The 22,467-nt window shown below is 49.1% G+C and overlaps 1 protein-coding gene across 1 annotated transcript in view; it reads right to left on the bottom strand.

Annotated features, from left to right (window-relative positions):
* Window positions 1-19,315, bottom strand: part of LOC122374539 — a 93,706-nt gene extending 74,391 nt beyond the window's left edge. The window contains exons 1-2 of the mRNA XM_043353350.1: window positions 18,657-19,315; window positions 2,966-5,543 (exon numbers count right to left, since the gene is read on the bottom strand). Coding sequence (XP_043209285.1) covers window positions 2,966-3,157 — 192 coding nt within the window. The 5' untranslated portion in view covers window positions 3,158-5,543; window positions 18,657-19,315. The remainder of the gene's footprint in view (window positions 1-2,965; window positions 5,544-18,656) is intronic.
* Between the last annotated feature and the right edge of the window lie 3,152 nt (window positions 19,316-22,467).

Here is a 22,467-nt window from a genome sequence, read left to right as displayed (position 1 = left end):
CGTGTTCCACTTGCAGCTCTAAATCCTGTCGCTATCTGACTTCCCCAGCGCACACCCTGCCAGCTGATCACTATGCAGGAATTTACATGGCTTAAATAAATCGCCAGTGACAGCCGGGTTGAACGAGCGGCGCTGCGCACGCTCCAACGCTGTGCACAATTGTGTGCACGGGTTCAGAGTGTGCACCCTGCACCATGCACCAGCCTACCCGGCCATCTGGCACAGTAGGCGAGCCGGCACTAGGGGATGATCTAAAGACCGTTTAAGTAGCTCCACGGGAGTCAATGCCTTTGGTATGGCTTAACCCTATTCCTGGCGGGCTCCGCCGGGACAAGAAACTGGCGGGGGGGGGCCGATTCGGCCCCCCCCCTGAGATCTCGAGAACGAAGCAAGATAGCGACAAGCGGTAAACGGCATCGGATACGCACGGCCAAGATCTACAATTTTTACTAAGGTCATTTTCAGGTCAGGTCAAAGATGACGTCACAGGGGTCGAAAAAGTCAAAATGGCGGCACTAGATATGGAGAGAGTTTTTCTCGAATAACTTTCGAATTAGTCAAGATAGGAACAAACTAAGGGCATCATCGTGATCCTCTCGTCAATCCGCATCGAATGATATATATGTTGACCTCGAAAGGTCAAGGTCAAAGGTTGACCTCAGGTCACGTGACCTCGAGGTCATCATGTATATCATTCGATGCGTCTTGACGAGCTGAACACAATGAGACCATCCACGCGTCTGTATCTTGTTCCTGTACGGAGTTATTGGCCAAAAACCTTTGGTGACCTTTGATGACGTCACATGACCTCACAGCTGCCCAACAGCAAAACAGACCTCAAGGTAGTGAAGGTTGATCGTATATGAAGTCATGTATGGTATATGGGGCCATTCCGACCCGTTTTAGTGGTAAAAACAGGGAGTTGATTTTTCCCCCATTGACTTATAATGGGGAGGTCGCGAAATTGACCTGACCTTAGGTCACCGATATCAAAATTCCGAGATATACAAATTGCACATACTGGTACCCTTACTAAACCCTGAAGAGAAGAAATTGATCGGTCAAAAACTCTAGCTCTGGCGTGATTGCAAACTTTTCTGAGGTAGCGTCACCAAACCGCCTCTGGTGACCTGACCTGAGGTCAGATCAACTCAAAATTTTCAGACATGTTGCGTAGAAGCCTTTTAGGAAAAGTCAGAAAATTTGAGCTTCCTAGCTCAACGCGTTTGGGAGATATAACCAAAAAACCTCAGGGGGGGGCTCCTGAGGCCCCCCCCCGCCAGGAATAGGGTTAAAGTCATCGTTCGTAACTACCCGTCGCTGTCAATGCAATGTAGCCATTGTTAATAATTTACCCACCGGCGTGCACAGTCGCATGCCACTGATGCCGGGCGCTCCCACGCACAAGCTTTATCGATTACTTTGCATAATACGATCAAGTCAAAGGCCCGCCCAAGTTAGTGCAGGGGTGGGGTGTTCGCATAAGTCACACCACTGCCTTTGAACTAAAGGCGCGGTGTTTCGATTGGGCAAATGCCCGCACTTCATGCTCGCAGTTACAGCAGAGTGAGGTTAATGACAGCAAGATAGTATCGATAGCATCTGCAGGGGGCGTGGCGGTGCGCTATGATTGCTCCATGTTCGTGGCCGACAAAGGGAGAGATTCAGGAAGTCGTGGGTGGGAATCAATAGCATTCTCCGGTTCTAGTGTTACGGCACCTTGACCGAGGTTATTTCTACGGACCTTTATGGAATAATGACATCCGCCGCAATATTGATTGAGGATTGCTCATAAGAATCGCGTAGGCGAAAGCAATGGCTGAAAAAGTCACGCAAAAAAATATTTAATACAATAGACATACACAATACGCATTCCAATGCCTAACGGAGTCATACCGCGGCTGAACATTAATTGCTTTTCCACCAGGGAAATGTGTTATGCGCTATCGATGTGACGCACATACGAATCCTATTGAGCCATGGCAGAATGGTAACCACAGGCGACTCAGATAGCAAGACGCCGAATTAAATCAACACCGTAAAATCTTCGCTTCAACGAAGGACAAGCTGACGACATGTTATCGAAGTTTCCCTGACTTTTAGAAAAGGGAATGATGACTTAATGGAAAGGCCGACATAAAGATATTGAGTGTATGTATATGAAGCATTTAAGATGTAAAAATGCAATGTCTACCATTATCTTCCCTTTCCTTAGCTACAGACATTCATACAAGAGTTGAGATAACGCTTTATCATTTCACTGGATGCTTACATAATTCAAGGGGTTAACAGCATAAAAAACAATGTATCTCCAGTAGCAGTCTCGTCCCAGTCTCGGAGCTAAGTGGCCTCGGATCAGGAGTCCCTGGCCGAGGAATTGAGCGTGTGCCGTAGACACAGACACCATTTGTAACAATCAATGCACCAGCTAACGACGACAATGGGAGCTAGATTGGCTGTAAAAACTGCAGACAACCGACGTAGATTATATGGCACGCGACGATAACGGCAAGACTGGCAGAAAAAAAGTTGGATTTATGGGTGACACGAAGGGATATAAGTTTATATAATGCGTACATATTGTGCATGCATATTGCATATTGTAATGAGCGCAAAATGCAGAAAGCGAGTGATAGGCTGGGAGCTTGTTTAGGTTTTGGTGTCTGTATTGTGTAATTCTGATGCTTCGACGTTTTGGCATGTAAATTGTAGTGGAATTGTATAGCCGACATAGTCGACTTAGTTTTTATGTTTAAAGAATATGCTTGTTAGTGATAATCCTGGGGACGAATACTCGTGACGCGCTATCAGTAAAAGGCGCATTCTTACACACGAGAGCAAGATCAAGAACATGACTACTGTGTTCTTACACACGAGAACACAGTAGTAATTGGATCCCGAACCCGGGCCCGTCCCAGCCCCGAGTCATGCAGTCCCTCCAGGTGTGGGCAGATTCAACACTCACCCATATGTTGATCTCGGGTGGCTGATCTTTCTTGGGCTTCTTTCTCTGCCAGAACTTCCACCAGGACCTGCCCATGGCGAACGGTGCGTCCCGTCGCTCCAAACTGCTCACTTTGGCCACCTCCCGGCGCTCCAAACTGCTCACTTTGGCCACGTTCCGCCGCTCCAAACTGCTCACTTTGGATACACTCATCCACCCACGCGGATACACTAATCCGAGCAGCGGTGTTTGAATGGCTCACTGCACCACCGCGCTCCTCAAGGTCACTTAGATTATTTCTGGACTTGCCAGGGGTTTCTTAACTAGCTTAATGAGGCACACTTGCACGAAAAGTTCGCTTAACTTAGTCGTCCTTAAAATACTCCACTGCGTCCGTCCTTCTGTCCACAGCTGTAGTTTTCCACAACTTCGGAACCCTTCGAACGTCCGCTGTCCACTGTAGCACTGCTTAGAATTAGGCACTCACTCACGATCACTTAAATTCACTTTCTCACTTATTCTACACTTATGCACTATCGTCGATCAAGTTCTTATTATCTATTCACTTAATTAGCCACGTGCCCCTTAGACACTAGTTCAGACTCCTCTCAGTCATTCCTGAGTTCCTCTCAGTCACTCCCGAGTTCCTCTCACCACCGCTCTGTCTCCCTCCTCTCTCTCCAGGACCGCTCTGCACACCGTCTCTCTCCTCACTGGACGGCGGCGACCCGCGGCGCGTCCCGTTCGAATTTCGGCGCGGTTCTGGGCAGATGAGTCACGGGTTCGGATCGCCCACGCCGCGCAGGGTGACCCTGTGCTGCACCCAGCTCGGCTCCGTCACTTCAATGAGTGAATACCCGACAGACAGACGGGGAGGGCCTCCGGGACTATTGACCTTCCGCTGTGCCCTTAGGGACAGGTGATCACGTTGAGTCTCGTAGAAGTCGATTTCGATCACGGACCGGTTGCTTTTCACAGAGTAAATCACCAGCAATAAACAGACGTTGCTGGCAGATGATTTCCGTTAGCTGAATTGATCTGCGGTTTTGCGATGATATCTGACGACTCACGACGTTTTTCACGCTGGTGGTTGAGTGTCTCGATGTTTCAACTACGGTAGCTGATTAACGCCAGTTGTCGGCTTATCTTCAAATCCACACACGTTACGTTTGCTTTTCGTCACTCTGTGGACACTTCAGATTTCTTCCGTTACAGCACACCTCACTCAAACATCCACCAACTCAGAAATCCTCCAGCGACCCGCGAGACTCGCTCTGACGTGGCTCCGGTCCGCACACCACCTCGGCACACACCGACTCCTCAGTAAGTGGCCACTTAGCTGCACGCCACGCGCCGGACAGCCGACGACCGACCGACGACGGTACCGACGCAACGACGTCGACGCACCGACCGACGATCAGCTGACCAAAGGTCGACCGAGCGACGACGGGCCGACGGGGCGGAGAGGCGACACAAAAAAAAAGGCGCTGATGAGAGTAACACGGCGTATGTAGCAGTCTCGGAAGAGTGTTGAAGATGAACGTAAACACAGTGAGCTCACGGCGAGCTCTGAGCAAACTCCAAGCAAGCTCGGAGCGAACTGCGAGACGCAGCTACCTCGCCGCGATGAGCCGAACGACTGCCGACACGAATGACGTCCCAAGACTGATGGGTCGGCGCACCTCTGTTCGGGCCGCTCCCGGTGACGTGACAAGAGCTGTGGCTCTGCGGAATCCTGCGGCACCCACACGACCCTCACTTGACCTCCTGGGGTGACCTGTAGAGAGGCGGAAGCGGGCTGGGAGCTGGAGGCGATCCACGGAGAGTGGGAGATGAAGGAGGGAGAAGATCACTTAGGTAAATGACAGATGTCGTGACCTCAGTTGACCTTGATTCGACACTTGTGTTAATTAAGTTGTAGATTGTAGATTCAAATCACTTGGATTGTAGTTTTGATCTGTTCTCTACGAGGTGTGTAGTTACTAGTTTTCAAACCGGATTCGAGTCCAGCTTATCTCCGAGATGTGTGCGTTTTTACCGATGAGACGGATGATTGATGAGTCCGTTTTTCGGCGTCCTGTCACGCAGAGTCCCGGTTGACCTCAGCTGACCCAGTTAGGGTGACCTGACAGTGACACACCTAACTGCAGCTGACCTGAGGGACGGAGACCACTCCAGTGACCTTTCACGGGGAAAGGCTGGGAGACGGACTGTGTCCTTTAAACGCTCTGGTCACTCTCAGCAATCCAATCTTCAGCTGAGCCGAGTTGTATGATCTTTGAATGTTGAAATGACGCTTTCGCTGTGGCTCAGAACACCTTGGACTGTTGGACTGCCAAACTCCGAACCTGGCCTCTTGTTTGTTGTATCTCTCTGACCAAACTTCCGAGTTGTTTCAGCGCCTGTGCTCCTGGGTGGTCTCTTGTGACTTCTGTCCGACGTTTTGCATCAGCTGGTCCCGCGGATGGAACAGAGGCCTTTTCTGGTTGAAGGGACAGGTCACCTGCTGCCCCGGATCCGTGAGGACGTCACTCCTCTCCCACCGGTGACGTCACACCTTTGATGATGTCACGTGATGACCTCAGTTGTCCCGTCGGACCTGCGGATAAAGAAACACGGATGTCAGCAAAGTCACGTGTTATTACAGTGACAGGGCGTCAGTAGTCACGTGATATCACGGTGGCTTAATGCCTGTATTTAGTGATCACGCAAAATATAAGATCGGATGTTGTTTCTCGTATGACTGAGCGGACACAAACAAACAAAACAAACGTCACGCGACTGAACAGCGGATGCTGTCAAAAGTGACAATACGCTGCCACCTCTATCAGTGACCCTCTAAGGTCAAAGGTCACGTGGAATTGGTCAGCCGTTGGGAGCCATAACCGGGCAGCGCTGTGAGGTGGCGTGCCACCTAACCGGCGTCCAGAAATGTAATAACCATTGAGCGCCGGCATATGGGCGGTTTGGGACGCGAGCAGAAAATGACCGGCTCAAACGCGCCATGGTCACGGCTCGTGTTCAGGGGCCGAGCTTTTCAACAATGAATAGAAAAGGTGTTTAATAAAAGGGTGCAAATAATTGAACAGCGACGGAAAGAAATCGTCCGATTAGCTGTGAAAGGCAATCATTAAAGGAAAAGGGCCACCTTTAACATGGGGATTGAAACTGAGATAGCCATCTTGTAGCCCGTGTCCGAAAACCTATTTGCCTACTTCCTTACGGCCGATTTCGGCCTCCATTCGTAGTTATCGGCAATTTTAAAAGAAAATACGCCAGGAATGCGTCCTTATCCCAGGAATGCGTTCTTATCCGACAATACAGCCACCCGCGGCGAGGCTTTGGTTTTTTACCAATCAGCTCCAACCAGCTCAGCTTTAACCAATCAGCTTATCTGACACAATCCGACGAGTCTGTCTTCTGAACGCTGATTGGCTTGAGTGTGACGTCATCGCTATGCCATCATACAGTAGGTGCCGTAGAGAGTATCAACATAGTACCAATATGTTAAATAGTTTTAAATACTTTTTCGCGAATTGTGCACTTCTGGCACCAGTTTTAAAAAGAAAATGAAAAATAATAATGTCAAAATGAAAAACAACGATATCTTCATATTTCACGAAGGTGGCCCTTTTCCTTTAAACGAAAGGATACGAGGAGATGGTGAAGTCTAATAAACTTTGCTTTTTGTTATGCGCGCATGTACGTGTGAATAAAAAATATGCAATGAAAAAAATTGCAGCTATTTCATCGCAACATCGAAATGAATGAAAATATTTCACGCGAGGTGAAAGCACCTTCACGGTTTCATTACAGTCGAACCGTCTTATTTGAGTTATTTCTAAGTGTAAAATATGCTGGTACCGTATTATTATTCAATTTCACTATATGATCCTCCTTAGCTTATTTCCCACAAATTAAAACGTCATGCCAGTGCGCGCATTTTTACACCACAATCCCTTCCGTTCCAAGACGGGGTGATCTATGGTATCGTTCCGTCAGCCGCGGTTTTATAACTACCATAGCCCATTGGCGGTTTCCCGTGCCAGCGCGCTGTCTTTTCACGGCCATTGCCACCGGGAGGGCGGCCAAATTGTGTGATGTTCACATTCTCCGGGTGAGCTGTGTGACGCTAGTGAAATGTCCGGTGAGTGACCAGTGCGGTCCGGGGTGGCTCGTGGGAGTTAGTTGGTCGGGTTGCCAGGGTGGGACGTGCGACCACTTGTGAGGGGAGAGCCGAGAGGGTTATGGAGTATAGGCGATGGTAGATAGTTTATACGTTCCGCATGGAGGATGGCTGGTAGTATTCGTGAGGGAGGAGAGGGGAGAGATAAGGGCAAAAATCACCGACACTCCGATATGCTAAGCCCTGAGTCCCAAGTATCAACAGCAAACACTCTATACCACATCACGCCATTTCTCAGGCACTCAACACCAAAAACACTGAACACTTCGAACCGAACAGGCAAACATCTGCACACAAAAGAACACCATGACTAAACGTTGCATTCAGCAGCTATACGTGAGGTCCCACACCTGACAGCGGGGACCCGGATCACTATCTCTCGGGGCTGACTCACCCAACGCAGAGAGACAGACTTTAGACACCAACGTAGCTCACTGTTAGCGACACATAGGCCGCTTGCGTAGCTTACTGTCAGGGACTATGGCCACTAAACCTACCTCATCCATAGACACTGAGGGGTTACACAGCTATCGGCTACGGTGGAATGCCGTATATCGCCGTGTGGCTGACGCCCAGTTCCGGCGGCCTGTTGTGTAGGAATGCAGAATCTGTACTTCAGTGACGTCAAATACTGAGTGACGTCACAAAGTTCAGTGACGTCATCGGTCGGCAGGATTGTTTGCAGATCTGCAGCGTTTATGTGAAAACATGCACTCATTGAAGTTCCATGTATTGAAGTGTTGAAGAAGGCACCAACTACCAGAACGCGATTTCTGAGAATACCTGTTCCTCACAGAAATTGAAATTCTGGGGCGGGGAATCTAAATTAGGGAAGCTGCTGATGTGGTAAAAGCAGAATTAAACATGAACACGGAAACAAGGTCGCTGCTCAATGTTATGATGGGAGATTAGGCTAAAACACGAGTCCGTTTCGATTCAGAAATCAGAGCACTTCATATTTGGTGTCTGAATCACGCCCAGCCGCAAGGAAGCGAGGTTTGAATGACGCTCGAAACAGCTGCAGATCGCAGAATAAATGAATGAATTTATGCATATTTGGGCGTGCCAAATGACCAGAATAAATGAACAGAGCGCACAGAGTCCAATTTCGTAATTCATTAAGTCGCCGTCCGCTTCATTTTACAGACGCCGAGTCAGAGCGCTACTACATCAATAATAGTTTCGTCAGACAGCTTCGCTACTGGAACAGATTGCCGAGAACATTGCCTGCGATCACTTTGTTTCCTGTTTGAGGCTGCGCTCCACATGCTAACAAGACCACCGGCTTTGATATACGCCGACCGAGTGTCGTTGCTGGGTGGTACGAAGATCGGTCCCTCGAGGTAAGGGGGCTCGAGCAGTTAACTTGTGTCCGGGTCGCGAACAGTGAGGGCGATTTAGTTGATGAATCTGGCAACCCTAGCGATGCCAGCTGTGGTGAGTGATGAGTCATAAGTGAAGGGGTGGACAAACGACAGGGGTGAATCGGTGAAGAAATCTGACAAATGCGGCGGTTTGGTGGGAGTGTGTATCGCGTCAGCCGCAAAAATCGAAACAATCGATAGGAAAAGGGAGCTGTGCGGCTGTGAAGCCCTACTGCACCGCTCACAAATTCGTCTGTCTGTATGTGTGTCTGTCTGTGTGCCTGTGTGACAGGAGCAGGTTTCAGTTACCTGTTCAGCGTCACTCAGTGCAGCTACTAACTTATTGCAGCCTCGATTGGGCTCAAAAGCTGCGCCTCAAAAACATTAAATGCGATGCTTCATGAAGACAAGGAAATTATGCTGTCTTGTCGCAGATCAGGGAAACTGGACATATCGCACAGGTAAACGGCATGGGAGTCCTTGTGACTCACTGCCTGCGAGGAATGCTTTGTTCGCGCTCATTTTTACGGGCTGATAACGGTTTGAATTGAGGACTATCGTGCAATAATTGGGACAGAGTGCTCACCAGACACGAGTAGCCGGTGCCAGCTAAACTCAGCTGGAGCTGTGTCGGTAGCTATAGGGTTGTGTGGTCTTTCAAGGTAACTTCACTCAGGCTAGCAGCCGATCGAAGGTCACCATTTTCATGTAACACCTCGTCAACAGCAATATTCTCCAAATAGACACGCATCTCTCAGCACACATTTCTGGGCAGATGACCGGTGGGATGGACCTTGGGTCTCTCCTCGTGCTGACACGACTACGTGGGCGTGTGTGCTCTGACGGGACACCGCGGCAGCTCCCACATTCGCCCGGCAGTCGGTAAATATACACAGGATGACACTCCGGACGAGAGAGGCGCCGTGGACCACACAGCGCGAGCCCTGTCAGCGCAGAAGACGAGGCCAGCCACCGGCTTAAACACCGGCCGGTAATGGATGAGACACTTGTCAAGGTGGCTTATCAAGTCAATCGCAAACAACGTACTACTCAGTTACCGGGAGAAAACATCTGATAAGGGTCGAGAGACTGGTGTTTTCGGTGGAGTGCCTCCTTTGGGAACTTTTATAACCTTGGGCGTTATGGACGACTAGGTTTCCAAACAAACCGAATTGGGATAAAACGGCCCGTTATGATACTATCACACATCATGATCGCTGACCGCTCTCAAAATGGTTAAATGGTTTGGGCGTTAGAACAGGTTTTTCATATGTACAAAAACGGGGATGTTGATAACGCCAGCTTCCGAGTCTGCGGTCTGGTACATTTTCGTTTAAACAAAGGCCAATTTTACAACGGCAGCTCAGGAGTCCTTTCAACTCGTTGAAGCTGAGAGCCTCAATTACAATAATTAAATTCAAAAGTAAAGGAGGGGAAAAGTTGACGTTTTAAAATCAAAGCAGCGCTACTAAGCTCTTTGATCGTAAACTTTACAGTATATAACAATAAAGTGCCGAATCAACCGAAAAATAGCATAGTAGCTAAAAATAGCTACCTGTGTTGCATTGAATACACATTCACAATCAAGCAAAGCATCGTGCACGCCATCCAGGGCGCCTCGGACAATCACAGACTTGTGCAAATGATTCATAAGTAATTTCAAACCAAAGGCTTCAACAGTAAGAATAACAGCAACCAAGTAAGAGTTTGGTCGGTTGCAACCGCATACCCGTATGAGGTGTGACCGTCGGACCATTTGGTCCCCTGACGATTCGCATCTCCAGTCCACAGTGGTCCCCTGCGACACAGGTTCATCGGGTTCGTCTCCTATCGCCGACCCCCCACCTTCAAAAAAGTTTATGAATTGGCATGAGAGTGATGTCGCTCGGTTCAGAAAGAGCGAAAACGAATATCTACCAAATTTCACCGAAAAATATTCACCGGTTTTCAAGATATTAGACTTTTACTTTTGTTTACTTTTTGGGATCTCCGCTGTTCCTAGCGACTTTATTTGGAAGCAATAGTTTGGCAGCTGAAAGTGCGGCACTTGTTGCGCGCAAAGCAGCATATACCACCGCGTGCTACAAAACGTTTTAGTCAAACATTTAAAAATTGTTAGATATCTGCGCTGACGTCACACATTCAGAGGGGTATTCCTATGCATTAGCCCCTCTGAATCAAAATGCTGCAATTTTGAAATTCAATATTTCCGATTTAAGGCATTTCTCGATGTTGTGAGTGCCGAAACCGGTAATTGTGAGCCAGGGACCCCATTTTGGCTATCTCAACTCAAATCTTATGTTAAGGTGGGAGGGTCCATTTAACGCCGCTTTTCTCAAAACCGGCCGGCACGCTGTTATGAAGATAGGGAGCTTTTGGAGAAACCATGTAGGCTGAGCGTCCTGTCGGAGACGGAAGACCTTTGACGAGAACCGAGAGGACAGAGTGACGGTGAGGAACGTACTGATGAGAGAGAGAGAGAGAGAGAGAGAGAGAGAGAGAGAGAGAGAGAGAGAGAGAGAGAGAGAGAGAGAGAGAGAGAGAGAGAGAGAGAGAGAGAGAGAGAGAGAGAGAGAGAGAGAGAGAGAGAGAGGAAGAGAGAAGGAGAGAGAGGGAGAGAGAGAGGGGGGGAGATAGAGAGGGAGGGAGGGGAGATAGAGAAAAAAGAGGAGGAAGAGGGAATGGGGATGGAGGGAGGGAGGAAGGGATGCTTTCAAGTTCTATCGACTCCATTTTATATCACGATTCGCGAATGAAAGACTTGACGCCAGACTGAAAGATTAACTGGTTGTAAGTACATTGCTGCTAAATGGGTGTCGAACCTTTCCCCGCTGGTCCGTACATTCGAGTGACATGGTCCGATACATCCGATGGTCCGTGCAGCATCGCTCGTAGTAACTCCGCATTAGGAGGATACCATTGCAAGGAGGCGTGGGTCGCATCAGCAATCGGCTTACACCCGGATGGGGATGAGGCGAGAAGCTGGGTCAAAAACGGGCACTGAATGTTTGCGAACTCATTCAAACTTGGTCAGACAGTGCGTATGGTGGCACTACACCAGGGGCGGATCCAGCATTTTGCCAAGGGAGGGGCTATTCCGAATCGGGGGCCCCCCATCGATGGGGGCCCTACCTACCCCCAAAAGTTTAAGCCTGGATTTCGTCCACTTTATTTTTGGGGGCCCCCTATCATGCTTTTTTTGCAAAAAAAAAAAGAAAATGAGAAAGTCGCCCGGGGGGGCGCTATAGTCCCTATCGCCCCCCCCCCCTGGATCCGCCCCTGCTAGGAGGCCTTGTATGTGAACTAGGAAGCCCTCTGTGATAGCTAGAAGGCCCTCTGTGCAGATGCGAGCGCAGGCCCTCAGTACAGACTTGGAGACCCTTTGTGTGGATGCGAGTGGAGGCCCTCTGTGGAGATTAAGAGGTCCTGTGTTGGCGAATAGGATATCTGTGCAGGCTTGGAGTCCCTCTGTGCAGGATAGGAGACCTTCTGTGTGAGTTAGGAGGCCCTCTGTGTTGGCTAGGAGGCCCTTTGTTCGGATGCGAGTGGAGGCCTCTGTGTAGGCTAAGAGATTTTGTGTTTGTTAGGACATCTGTGCAGGCTTGGAGGCCCTCTGTGCAGGTTAGGAGGCCCTGTAAAAGTGGTCATCTCTGTGAGTATAAGAGACCTCCAAGTTATGAAAAGCTTTACCAATCTTCTAACAAAGAAGTCTTCTCAGCTAGTCTTCTAAGAAATAACTAAGTGGGTAGGTTAAAAAAAAAAACTCATCGGATTTCGGCCACTTTATTTTCAGGAGGCCCCCTTTTCAGCTTTTTAACTTTTTATTTTATTTTTGAAAAAAAATCGGCCAAGGGGGGGGGGGCCATGGCCCCCATGGCCCCCCTTGTATCCGCGCCTGCCCTACACTGTCCACTTTATGCAAATAAAGAGCGCACCTACCGCGCACACCGTGCGGACTGTGCCATTGTTCTCAGTTTGTGAATGAGATAAAAGGATGCAATGCTTTTAGATCCAGCCGGCACACCGGCACGAGCGCTGTCCGCGAGCACCTATGTACAGTCCGGCTGTGTTGGTGCAGACGTCAGAGTTGGTGCGGCTACGCTATACCTAAGCTAGCAGCCTAGCTGACTTCAGAAACGCCGACCGTGGATCCATTATCCATACTATCTACTGATACCTTACACGGATAGAAGGCATAGCTCACTGGAAAAACCAGTCGCCAAACAGAGCCAAAATATCACACCTAAACTTAGCGTCACAATCTGAGTTACCTTCCGTATGCAAAGTGGTCGTTCCTTGTGCGTCTCACTAATGCGCACTGACAAAGCATTTCCTCGTCATTAGCCTGTCTGTGGAATTTCCTCCGCAACATGTCGTAACATTACTTCATGGGCACAGATAACAGCAGACCAATGCTTCATGCAATTACACCCCCCAGTCGACTTCCTTCACGTTTTGCCACCGTCACCAAGGTGACAAGCACATGTGCGCTCGTAAAACCATCCGTCATCGTCCTGCGTTCACGGTGCGAGCGAACACACTGCGCAGCATGTGTGCAGGCGTCATGACAGTAAAACAAAGCGTGACTTGCAGCCGATAGGACCTCTCACAGGGAGGGACGACCTGCGGCGGGCGGAGGGGATTTCTTGTCGGCAACAAGACCTCCTGTCGGGCGAGCAAGAAATTCCCTCACGAAACGAGCAAAAAGAAATATCACCGAACGATAAGAAAATGCCCCAAGACAGAAACACACGGCACTGGACAGTGGACAAGTAAGGATTCCCATATCCAGACAACCGTACTTCTCGTTGGGTGGTGAAAAGACCTCTCCCCAGCTCAAGAAGACCTCCCGTCGGGCGGTGAAGAGGACCTCTCTCCAGACAGCTGCGCTGACCTCTCGCCGCAGGCGGTCCCCCGCAGGTAGAGTAGAGGAATGTGCTGCACGGAGCGTGTTGGCCCGAGGCCTGGAACATCGCCAGTCATCCACTTAGCGCACCCTCCTTGCGCTGGATTCACGGCGAACTCAGCGTGGAAGCTGGGTGGACGCAGGGTGGGAGCTGGGTGGACGACAGTGGAATCATGCTAGTCCTTCAACATAATTGCCTGTTAGCATTTGTTTGAGACTCGCTTTATGTTCAGTAATGACTTAGGACCTATAGGCTTAGTCTTGCTGATGAGTGTTGAGCCTCGAAAAGGACTCGGTGCGGGCTTACAACGAGAGGAATGCCAGTCCGGAAGAGTCACGTGGTCTGTTCAATTTATGACGTCACCACTGCTAATCAGCGTTGTAATAATGCCTGCACGTGCGTTTCTTTTGCATCGCCGAAATTTATGCACGATGTCTGACTGCGCACCAGCTTCATCTTCGAAACGAACTCCCGTCTGAACGAGCCACGATGACAAGCATTTATGGGATGCATAGTTCTCTTTTTGGGACCACGTGAACGTCTTAGCGCTGACATCCCACCACAAATTCATCATATAGCGAGACTCCTTCGACCATTTTACCGTCCCTCTTGAGATTGATTGGCCTTTGTTTGTAAAACCATGGGCGTCTGCTCATAGGACGATGAAACTCTACGAGCCGGTCGAGAAACGACCCTGGCGTCGGTAGAATATTAATCGGCAACTCTGGCAGCTGAGGAATTCGTCGCCAGCCTCTCCAAACGTCCCCGCTGTATTCTGATGGATTCCGGTCGAAAGAGAGTGATACGGAGACGATTAGTGGTTTCTCGATGACTAATTGGCTTCGTCTCCTCGCCGCATGACAGCTGAAGATAAAACTGACCGTAGAGACGCCCGCAGCAGACCGCCCCGCGCCGTGACTGATTTTCGAGCGGCGGGTTTGTATCTGTGTCACCTAGAACGCCTCCAGAATGTCGCCGTCTCCGTGACGAGTTTTATGCCAGCAGGTGACCACGAGGAGTAAATCATACCCCTGTGTGATTATCGCCTTACCCGGGGCGTTCGGCAGAGAGCCTCCAGCGAGGAAACCGGCCCGTACGGAGGTCGACGTATGGAAACCAGGCTTCAGTGTTGGACCCGTAATTGGTCCCATGTCAGTAGGCGGAACTATGGTCAAGCGTACCCATTTTCGGGAACGCATTTTCGTTCCCATATTTGGGAACGATAAACCCAAATATGGGAACGCCATGTAGGCATTATTTAAAACAAGAAAAAGAACCGTTAAATGACGTCCAAAAAATATAAAACGAGCGTGAACCACCTGATATTTGTCTCAATATTGTTGGGAAAGAGTTTGATATTGTAAGGCCCATCGTAGTTTCAAATCGTTCCCCTATTTCTAAAGCAGTCCATCATCCGGGCCGCGAGCCCAAATTTGGGAACGCTCTCGTACACTGGCGCTGCAAGCGTTCCTTATTATGGGAACGGCGTACCCAAAATTGGGAACGATTTCACCGACGCCTTTCAGGGGCTCTTTTCATTAACAAGCATCACGTCCAACGCCGCAAATTATTGTTAACGCAACAATCATCAGATGACCTTTCCGGCAAGACCGTCGCATGTTTCGCCCGGTCTTCTGCGCTTTTATTCCCGTCGATCTCGCAGCGGACACGCCCCCCTCTGCAGGATTACGTAATTCACAACGCTCAGCGATGTTCAACAAGGTCTTCCATACCTATATCCACCGTCCGCGCCGAGGGTGGAGACATGTCAAGCACCTGTCTGTTTATCACCGATAGTTGACGAGCACAAGGAAGTATCCAAAAATGGGAACGCTGAATATGTTACACCCTCAAAACACCTAGTCCCAATGAAAATCTAGTTTTTTCCTTTCTTGATGAGTGTAAGTGGCAAAAGGCCTGGTAGGATGGGCACGAGGAATGATCGAAATCAGCATAAAAATTATAAATAAGCCACACAGAGCTACCTATATAAGAGAAATTCCCCCAAAACGATCACGCTTAGAAACACGGAAGACAAAAACCACGCTCATGACGCTGCTTATAAAACAACTCTAAACAGCTAGCATCCAAATAAAATATGTCTATCTGGGATGATATAATACAGCTGAATAATTTTAAACCACTGAAACTGAGTTTACAACAGTAGTTCGGTAAAATCACTGACGTTCCATGCGGTCGTGCGCCCCGACACCAAATGTCACCAATATTACCCCCGGACTGTCCGCGTGTTCGCTTGCATATGTCAGCATCTGGTGTCGCTAGTATGAAACTTCATAACCAGGCGAAAATTATTATACTTGACCTCAAAATGTAAAAAACGCTTCATTTTCCTTAAAATTGCAAGTTAAATGTAGAATAACCCATGTTTTCACCATTCCGTCATTTCAAAAAATCATTAATAATATCATTCGACGGTCAATTTCCTTGTGCAACGGTCAGATTAAAGATAATTTTATAGAGACTTAGTAGATACTTAAATTAGCGTGCACTTTTTTGAAACGTGATGCACTAATGAGTTTTAGTGGGCGAACGGCCGAAAAATTACCTTCCGTTCCCATAAATGGGAACGCCCGTTCCCATATTTGGGAACTCCGTTCCCAAAAATGGGAACGTTCCTATATTTGGGTACTCATGACCATAGTTCCGCCTACTGATGTGCAGCCCACAAAGGGCTATCTGTCACCGTGGGAACACGGCCGAAAACGGTCAGTCCACGCACGTGCGGTCGTCGGCAGAGGGCCTCGGCTGGGAAAACATCACCATGGTGCTGCTGTAGAGCCTGCTGGCGGCGATGGTGCAGGTGATGACACGACAATGGTTCGGGGACATGCATGTAACCCCACCGCACGCATTCCGCTCGCTGCAAAACTATCAATGACATGCGCAGTTTGCTGCCGATGGCTCTAAGTAAATGTCTTAAAAACAACGTCTGATGTATCATCTTGATCCTCGGCATGTTCTTGTATCGTAATTATGAATTGAACTACAGTTCAAGGCCGTATAAGAGCTACAGTTCAAATTTCGTTTGAAGTGTATTATTCCAGCCAACCGGCGTTTAAGATCTAAAACAAAAACAATGACAGACTCAATCCAAGTTCCAACTTAGGACGTATAAGCTGTCAGCTTATTTATTTTATTGGGGATGTGCATTGTAACAACCGTTTTCAATTATGCATTGCATATGACTAACACGCTGTGCATCAGAAACCCCGAGGCTGTCGCCGTCCACCGGTTGCACATTAGTCGGCGTTCATGCGACACAACTTGTGACTGTCATGTTTTATGCACAAAGTCATGTCTGCCGGGCCGGTCGCGAGAATTTCACAGGCCAGGTTCCCATTTGGCCTGTTCAAATGTAAAATGTAACACCGCTGAACAAAGTGTCTACACGGGCCACCGTTCCAAATAGGGTGCTGCGGGCCGCGGCAGCAGCGAGAGGTGATTGTAATCGAATGACATCACCGTGTCGGACGATTGTGGCCGGCGTAGTATGCAGTGTTGAGATAAGCAATCTTCCAGTTCCGGCTCGATAAGGGAATGATGCCGCTATGGCGCCGGGACCGGGCGCGGCGACTCATAGTCGTTGGCCGACACAGAGACTCGGCAACTCAGAGGACATGGGACTCAGAACTCAAGGCTCGGCAACTCAGAACTCAGAAAACTGGGCAACTCAGAGGACATGGCGACTCAGAACTCGGAAGACTCGGCAGAACTCTGTGGACTCGGCAGCTCAGAACTCAGGGACTCGACCACGCAACGGCCGAATGACTCAGCTCACCTTGCATGTACGAAACATCGTTCAGCTTGATTGTTAAATAATTAGGTGTTTAAGGCCCGATATGTTGTCTTTGATGATTTTATCAACGCCCTGAGTTTCCAGATTTCCAGACAAGGTACAAAAAATGCCGATCACCTCCGTTTACGCCATATCAGGTGCAGTACAAACTGCCCAATGTCCATGTATGCCTTTTGCACGAGGCCCCATAGCATGACGGAAGAGGACGTCAAAACAGGCCCGTATTCATTGCCTTTTCTTGTAAAAGTCTAGCCGGATTTACATTCACGCTTCAACACTCAGCAACGATGAAGGAAGCTGGAAGGGGATCCCCCACACTTCACTTTCGGAGGTCTGTTCAAAGTAAAACAATAAGTACGGCATGCATCATCAGAGCATATTAGCATAAATGTATGCTCATGAACATTGAACAAATATGACTCCGCTCATGCACCCATATTATTGTTTTCTTTACGCCTGATACACTGGCCTTTATCAGTTCCGCCGCAACTACTATAAAGGTCATTAGCACAGCAATTAGTGTGATACTGGATTTCACAACCACTATCAGGTCGGGTGTTGTCTGATCCAGACACACTCAAACGACTTCACACAGCAGTTTTACCTCGTATCTTTCCCGACATCGAGTAGTGTTCCATTCAAAGCGGAGTGGGACAAGTTGCAGTCTGACTGAGTACACCTGCCTAGACCGGAAGGAAAATCGCAGGTGTGCGCGAACATCAGACGGAAGCGACTGGTAATTTATCATCGGATGAACACAGTTCTTTAGGGAAATTCCCGAGAACCATATCAGGATGCGTTAAAATGAAATAAACTACGCATGATCGCATCTTGATCGCGATTTTACCCACGGAAACAATGGTTTTGCATAGTTATTGATAAATCAGTCTCCGCGTAATTGCCTCGATGAATTCATAAATTGCCCAAGATAAGCGGCATCTAGTTGAGTAAAAGTGTGTCTTTTGGTTCATGGTCACAAAAGTAAGCGTTTTATCATCATCTTATGTCGGTAATGAGCTACATCACCCACGACCTTTCACTGCGCAGTGTGCAATGTTTTCTCAACTGGGGGCTAATTAGGCCATTTATCATTTTATACATCGATGTATGGTAGTCCGTAACCGGTTACGCTGGTGTGAAAATGGGATATTAATTATTAGAATAAACACTGGTTAGCCCTAAAACACATTAACGCCCAACATACACCCAAAGAATCATGTACACATATGAGACACAAGTACCTACGCAACTCCGTTTAGCTGCCAAAGAACGAACCGAAAAAAAAAATACCATTAGCTTCGGTGGTAGCATTTATGTAATAAGTAAGCAATTCTTCGCCTTAAAAACAGCCCTTCTCGCGATTATAAAACAGCAAGAAGTCATTATAAAACAGACGAGTCAGTATCACAAAAGAGACCGGTGTCCCTAAATGCCATACCTGAGTGCTGTAAAACGGTCAGACGAGGTCAAATGGGCCTCTTGGGGACAAATCCAGGAGCTGATACGGCACTGGACAGCTCCAAAACGGTCGTCCTGTACAGGCTCCAGAGAACGGCTGGAGGTCAGTTACTGGAGGTCGGTTTTTGATCCGTGAAGCGCTCAGCCCCGGTTCATGAATCGTTCGCACTCGGTTCACGAAAAGTACGGCCCAAATTCACGAACGAAACGTGCCAGGTTCACAGATTGTTCGCATTCACGACACAGACGTAGGGCATTTATTTAACGTATTTTCTTTTTTTCGTTTGTTTTCACAAAGTCAGGGTCTGGAGTTCACGAAGATCCCGATTTACGTCTCTCGCTTCACGAATCCGTCACTTTTGACTTTTCGTCCTTCCTGCACCCGCTTTTCACACCTCGACTTCCGTCCACTGAGTCTCACTTCACGGTCTCTCTGAGCACGAGTCGCCTCACTGTCCTCACGTTTGTCCTGTCAACCCGCTACCACCGTCTGTCTACAATTGTCCACCGACCGGCGACCACCCTTCCTGCAACCCCGCCGGCCAGCCGGCGGGCTAACTCCACCACCGTCCACCAGGGCGGCGCCACTGTACCGGCGCCCCGTCCCTGTCCGCTCGAGCCGGCGGGCCGCGCGCGACTGAAGAGCGCGCGCTTCTCAGGTGCCGGAGCGTTCACAGGGCTCCTGGCGGCCACCGGCAGTTACTGTTTGAGTTTCGGATCGTCGCTGGAGGCGGATGGATTGCTCGGACAGATGGACCAGCGCCCGAGCCGTCGCAGGCGCGTAGGTCATCCGAATGACCGCTCAACAACGTTCATGTTTAGTGTTCGTGTCTATGACGGCGTGACATGGCTGATATCCATTCAGCATGTCCAGGGAAGGCGCCATTGTTATTATGACAATGGACGGCTTTTTCAGCGTCGAGCTGATAAGGTGGCAATTAGCGTCATTGCCACGAACATACTAACCTGAAATCGTGCAATGGTGCATCTGTGGTAACACAGCAGGCCGAGCGCCGTTTATGCAAATAACGACAACTTCGAGACAGGCGTTTACGGTACGGTCACAAGCTAAGGATCTGCAGAGAAGATTATTGAATTTCAAGGCGGTTTTATAAAGAACACCGATGTCATTTCCCAAAAAAATTATGGCAGTCATTTCCAAGCATGACGTCATTTCCCATTATTTCATACCCTATAAATGAATGATACAGTCATCTAAAAATCCCTTGCTGAAACCGTGCTGAGGGCGCAACGACCACGCCTAGAGCTGTTATATTTCGCTATCATCCGTCCTTACTTTTCTCAGGACTAGCCCACTTCCGCATTCCGCACCCTTGCTTACAAGTCACACTAAATACCTACCATATCCGGGCTGACGGTCATCCCCACCAAACAACCGGTGGTGCAAGGATAGCAGTCACACTCTCCAGGGTGATCTCTCCGAGTGACCTCTCGACCCTCTCCGGGGTGACCGTATGAGTGACAAGGATGACCTGGCCATCTCTCCACCCTATCATAGAATAGAGTTCATTATATTGGCTATTGCCTTCGGCTCAACAGTGAGCACTGACCTGATCACCGACACGGCGGTGCGCCACAGTGCCAGAGCACTGAGGACTGTCCCTTCACCGTCCCATCGCCAATGGGACGGTAAAGGGACGATCCTCATCGCTGGACGGTCCACCACGCTACCATCCCATCGCGATGGGACGGTAGCGGCACGAGCAGAACAGCGTGGCGGGAGCAGCACATGTGGCTGTCTCCGCGCGCCCGCACAGCTAGAGCCCCCGACCCCCAAAAATCCGACTCGGCCGATATCGCCCCTGGCGGCAGGCCAGTCAGAAACAAAAGGGTAGATAACTGCCCATTCTGATTCTGTGTCTCGGCTTCAAAAGGAGGAGGAGGAGGGGGGGGGGGGGGAGGTACAGTCACCAGCACTTGCTACTAATCACCTCGTTTTTGCTCAGTAGTTTGAAGACCGATCAATTCTCAGTCGAGCAAGATACGTCAAACGATCGGTTTGGTCCTCCGATTTTCGAATATCTAACTTGTTTTTGTATGTTCGAAGCATTTTGGGATGAGGAGCCAAAAAACATCTTTTCCGCCCTAAAGTTGCCCCAAGAAGTCGTAGAACCTAGCCCCGCCTCTGATCCACAGACCACTAGTGCCATCTCTTGTCAGCCGAACAAACCGCAGAAGTAAATAATGTCACGTGACCTTTGCACACGCTACAATTACTACGCAGTTGTAGTGGGGGAAGCGGGGCGGAGGCGTGGAGAGGGACGCGATCGGTCGGCTGGGGTCAGGTCGCCGAGGTCAGAGGTCATCCGCCGGAGGGTGTTTGGGCGGTTGGGCCGTGTGGGCTGGGGCCTGCGGAGTGGGGAGCGCCTGGACCTGTCTGGAAACAAGTTCTACAGCGCTGTGGCAGTCGAGAATATTGTGAGAAAAGAGAGAGAGAGAGAAAGAGATAGAGGAGAGAGAGGGAGAGGGAGAGGGAGAGAGAGGGAGAGGGAGAGGGAGAGAGAGGGAGAGGGAGAGGGAGAGAGAGAGGGAGAGAGGGAAAGCGAGAGAGGGAGGGAGAGCGAGAGAGGGAGGGAGAGAGGGAGAGAGAGGGAGAGAGAAGGAGAAAGGGAGAGAGATAGAGGGAGAGAGAGAGAGAGAGAGAGAGAGAGAGAGAGAGAGAGAGAGAGAGAGAGAGAGAGAGAGAGAGAGAGAGAGAGAGAGAGAGAGAGAGAGAGAGAGAGAGAAAGAGAGAGAGAGAAAGAAGAAAGACTGGAGGGAAGGGATAAGGATGGGAGGAGAGAAAACAGACAGAAAAGGAAAACCAGGGAGGGTAAAATGAGAGAGAGGGTAATGGGTAAATCAGTGAGGGGAGCGAGAGAGAAAATATTTAAATGTGTCAGCTTGTTTCGTATGTAAAATGTAAATTTGCTTTCCATCATTTCAGCTTCGGATTGGAAATTAAATCTTAGCATCCTTATGATAAACAAACGCTGACGGGATGGGGACGTTTTTATGGTCGTCGTTTGCAGCTCGGCACTAATGGGGATGATGTTGAGGGTTTCGCAAATATTTCATAAAAGAGATGCTATTTTTTGCATCACCTATTAAACATTTTTTTTTACGTTTGCTATGAAAATGTTAGGCCCAGTTCCTTCAAGATCAGCTCCACGACTCCACAGCTTACAACAGGAGCTAGCTAACATAACAATTCACCCGAGCCGTGTTGATGGCATGAACTTTCCGTCGAGTGCTGAGGGTGTTTCACTGAGGGTGTTTCACGCCCCTCCGTCTAACTCAGCTCCTGGGCCACGTTGCGACACGCGGTAAGCGGCAATCGAAAGAGCGTCAAAAATAAGAAGGAAAACACTCGGTCATTTTAAGGTCAGGGCATAGGTCCGGTCACCAGAGTTCATCAAAGGTCAAATTTTGTCGATTTCAACGATTTTAAACACCCGACGACTAACTCTGGAACCAATAGAGTTACAGCGCCGTGGAAAAGCGCATTCGATAGCTCTTTTAACGCTCTTTCGCCAACATATCCTCAAATTTGACCTCAGATCAACGGTTTAGCCCCCAGAGGGCACCGCTCTGATTGACTTCAAATTTGACCTCAGATCAACGGTTTAGCCCCCGTGTTTTCACCGCTCTAGCACGTCTCTGTCAAATCAAAAGTTATAGTAAAAAAAACTGCTGAAGACCTTTCATGACCTGAGATGACCTCAGGGGCACACAAAGGGGGCACAGGTGCAATTTCCCGATTCAGAGTGTCATGTTTACATATGAACCGA

Source organism: Amphibalanus amphitrite, unplaced genomic scaffold (genome assembly GCF_019059575.1).
Source record: "Amphibalanus amphitrite isolate SeventyFive unplaced genomic scaffold, NRLGWU_Aamphi_draft 000039F_arrow, whole genome shotgun sequence".
NCBI classification, from domain to species: Eukaryota; Metazoa; Arthropoda; class Thecostraca; order Balanomorpha; family Balanidae; genus Amphibalanus; species Amphibalanus amphitrite.
Note: the sequence above shows the minus strand (reverse complement) of the source record. Positions and strands in the feature narration are given on the sequence as shown.